General features: G+C 26.8%; 1 protein-coding gene across 1 annotated transcript in view; it reads left to right on the top strand.

Moving 5' to 3' along the window:
• Nucleotides 1–1,194: 1,194 nt before the first annotated feature.
• Nucleotides 1,195–4,385, top strand: part of LOC105626839 (ATP-binding cassette sub-family G member 1-like) — a 48,636-nt gene continuing 45,445 nt past the window's right edge. The window contains 1 exon segment of the mRNA XM_012208131.1: nucleotides 1,195–1,219. Coding sequence (XP_012063521.1) covers nucleotides 1,195–1,219 — 25 coding nt within the window.

Genomic DNA, 4,385 nt, shown 5'->3' with positions numbered 1-4,385 from the left:
GCAATCTTCGATATTACATGTTGTTAAACTTTTATCAAAACTAAATTTTACTGGATTTTCAAATTTTTCTGGTCTTTCGTTTCTATAATCACTTTTAGACCACGAATATTTAAATAAGTTGTGATATCGCGGGGATGACAATTGATTATGTATCAGAGATTGTGTAATTTTATTAAATATAATTTAATATAATTATATATAATATTATATATTTATTAAATATAATTAAATATAATTTATATTATAATATATTATAATATAAACAAAAAAGTAAATGAAATATACAAAAATAATGAAATATACAAAATTTATAAACTTTAAATTAATATAATGAAAAAATATATAATGGCAAAATACAAATGGGCGTGAGGAGTCAGCGCTGGATATTATATTGCGCAATGCTAACTAATAATACTACTTATTAATACACACAAAATCAATTTTGAACATTTCGGCTCACTATTTGAGCCATCCTCAGCAATAAAAAATTATCGCTTATCGCACTATAAAATCTGTCGAATTGTGTTTCGTATAATCATAGTTCCGATCTCCAATAATGTAATGGAAATGTGATGAAAGACAACTATCTTCAACATAGTTTAATGTTATGCCAACCAGTTGCTTAGCTAAGAGGAGATAGTAGAACTCAAGCTAATAATTGCAACAAGATTTTTTTGAATAGATAGATATTAATTTGCATAATTAATTGTATGCCAACCAGAAACTCACCTCATCTCCAACAATGATCGCATGCGGATCCAAGCATCGTCAATCCATTACAACATATTTAAAAATCACGATATCAAAGTTAAATTAAAAATAATTGAAATAACATAAAAGAGAGTCATGTTCGTTCTAATGTTAGTCACATAATAACTGTGGAAAAGAGATGTATCGCGCGAACAAAGCATCGGTCAATGATAAAAATAAACATATTATAACTTGTTGAGAATTTCTATGTATTCATGATTTAATGCCTCAGTGTCAGTTTGCACTATCCACGACCTTCATTGTAAACTAAAGTTCAGGTGAAACAATTAAATTTATCCAAAAGTCATCCACTTACCACTACCGTAGGTAAACAAAGTACAATATCATCTACGTACCTGTAATAGAAAAGCAAAGGGAATTCAATGGTACTCAGCACTCGATTTTTCAAATTTTGCATGACTAAGTCAGCAATAATATGTGATAATGGCGAACCTATCGGAGTATCAAAGTTTGTTTATAAATTTGATTATCGAAAAGTAAAGTCGATAAGTCCAAAATTAACCTTCAAGAATTCATCTTTTGGTAATTCATCTTGCAATTTGTTAAGACTATTGGATTGACGATTTATGTAGAGCATCTCCGACATTCGCTTATTATAATTTCTCTCAGAATCCAGAATTCTTATATTATCCCAATCAAAGTCATGATTGCAACTCACCCTATGATTTGTGATAACTGAACGAATGGATGTAACTCTATGTATATGATTGCAATGTTCTGCTAATCTTAATTTTAATTTTTTTTCTCGTTTGACCTACGTAGATAGTATCATCGCAATCACAACATTGATCTGATAAACCACATTTCTTTTGGCAAATTTTGGCAAAGGATCCTTGCATGTGTATTCTAATGAATGTGTTTAATTTATTAATACTATAATGAGTAACTCTATAACATATACCATTGATAAATTTGCAAAATTTGTTGAAAATTCCATTAATAAAAGAAATTGTGAACCATCTGATATATTCTTTTTCAACTATATTGATAGAGGTTTTATCTCCATATAGTTGGATTGTTTTATAAATATTTTTATCCTGTCATTTAAAGTTTCAAAAATAAATTTCAACGAATAGTCATTTTCTAATAAAATACTAATCACAAAATTTAAATTTCTTCTGTGGAATTCTGGATGTGAAAAATAAAACATTCTATCATTCAAATTTAAAATTATGCTCTTCTTTTATGAAAGCGAATGCTGAAATCAATAATTTAAAAATCTTTCCGAGAAGTTTTTTGTAATTAAAAATTTATTATTAGTCCATCATTCTTTAAAATAATAATAATAATGTCCAAAAAATTAATGATACTATCCACGATTCTTCATTGTAAACTAAAGTTCAGGTGAAACAATTAAATTTATCCAAAAGTCATCCACTTTGATACCGTAGGTAAACAAAGTACAATATCATCTACGTACCTGTAATAGAAAAGCAAAGAGAATTCAATGGTACTCAGCACTCGATTTTTCAAATTTTGCATGACTAAGTCAGCAATAATATGTGATAATGGCGAACCTATCGGAGTACCAAAGTTTGTTTATAAATTTGATTATCGATAAGTAAAATCGATAAGTCCAAAATTAACTGCACCTTCAAGAATTCATCTTTTGGTAATTCATCTTGCAATTTTTTTTTAATGTAACTCCATGTGCTAAAAAGAACATCCATCAATAAGTCCATAGGGACATTTGTAAATAAAGATATTACATCTAAACACTAAGCTAAAATCTGATTTAATATGGATATTATTTAATTTGTTAATCAAATCGTAGCTGTTATTCACATGGCTTTTGATATATTATTGATAATCAAACTGAGTAAAAACGTAGCCAAATTATACAAGATACTATCCATTGCCGAGATATAATAATTCTAAACGGACAATTTAGCTTGTGAACCTTTGGAGATCCATAAGCTCTGGGTAAATTGCCATCACTACAGTAAAATTTTTTATATGTGAAACCAGAGATAAATTTTTTCCATCCTGTGAGCAAGTTTCTCAAATTATTATTGATTTTGTTACTAGGATCTTTTGAAATTTTTGACTCTTCTCATCTATTAGCATAGCATTAATTTTGTCAGTGTAAAAGTTTTTATCCAATGCTACCGTTATATTGCCTTTGTCAGCTTTTGTAAAAATAATATTTTGGTTTCTTTTTGAGAAATTGTTTTGTACATTGTACTAATTTAATTAACCTGTGATGTATCGAATTATTTTTAGATTTGAAAGATAGTAAGCTATTGATAATTGCTAACGAATGATTTCTCACATTATTATGAACAGAACTCTGTAGTTTCTTAATATTATTTTCTATATTCTTCATAAATTCCATGACAACCATCTATTCCCCGCTAATTGGAAATGCGAAATTCTCGCCTAAGTGTAAAAGGCATTGGATGTTGGTTGGAATGTAGACCGAAGACAGATTGAAAAACTATTTATTTCTTATATAGTTATTAATGAGGAAGTGATTCTATCATTTAAAAAAAAAACGGAAAAATCTTGATTCTTACTACATCAGAATTGTTACAAGAGAACAAAGGCAATCTATCATAAATAAACTTATTATAATTATTAGAATTATTTTCCCCTGATAGCCAAAAATATTCTAATTTTTTTATATTCTCATTTGTCAATTCTTTGTTTATTTAAAATAAACTGATTGTATAATTTGTGATGCTGAAAAAAACATTTGTGATGAATTTAAGATATTAAATGGCAATTTATTATTAAATAATGCACACAAGATGGAAAATTCTATTGTGTGAAATTTCAATCGACTAATACATATCATTAACTCCAACTTAAAAATTTTTCTAATATAATCGTGTCTAATATTATTAAATCTCACATCTGAAAAATAGTGTGATTCAATTTCAAAATTTAGGAGTAAATTTCGAAATATTATAAAGGTACGAAGTATAAAATTACGTTTAATATTTTATTAGTCTAACGCTATTCTTGTTCTTATATATCGATTTCTGATGTTTGATCCATCTTTCATTAAATTCATAATCCGAAAACTTGACAAATAAAATTAAAAAATGAAGCATGTAGTTGACATCACAACTTGGCGTATTCATAAACAAATTAAAGAAATATACAAAATTTATAGACTTCTTAAATTAATACAATGAAAAAATAATTAATACAAAAAAAGAAAAAAATTGAAAATTTAAGAAAATTTATGGGTGGGGGTATTTTATTAAACAAAAAATTCAAAAAAATTTTTTTTATAACTTTAAAGTACTTTTGAAACCGTATAACTTTTGTTTAAAATATTTTGTTCTATCTTTTATATTTCCGACGATATTCGTTTCGAAAGAAAAATACCGTTTTTTTTCAAAGAGGTATTTCACCCTTTAAATATAAGTTAGTTATAAAAAAAATACGTGCCTCTTAGATTTTCGTGTTTAACAACATAGAGAATCATTGGTTCCGGACAGTTGTGAAACTTCTCTTAGTTAATTATAAATGAAGACAGATTGATGTATTTGACAATTATTTCAAAAATATAATACAAAAATATAATAAGGCTCTTAAGAACGTTAATTAATAGAATTTAATAATTATTAGGCTATTTAAACCGCGCTGGATATTATGTGCAAAAC

The sequence above is a fragment of the Atta cephalotes genome (genome assembly GCF_000143395.1).
Source record: "Atta cephalotes unplaced genomic scaffold scaffold00006, whole genome shotgun sequence".
Classification (NCBI taxonomy): Eukaryota; Metazoa; Arthropoda; class Insecta; order Hymenoptera; family Formicidae; genus Atta; species Atta cephalotes.
This window is presented reverse-complemented; position numbering and strand designations above follow the sequence as displayed.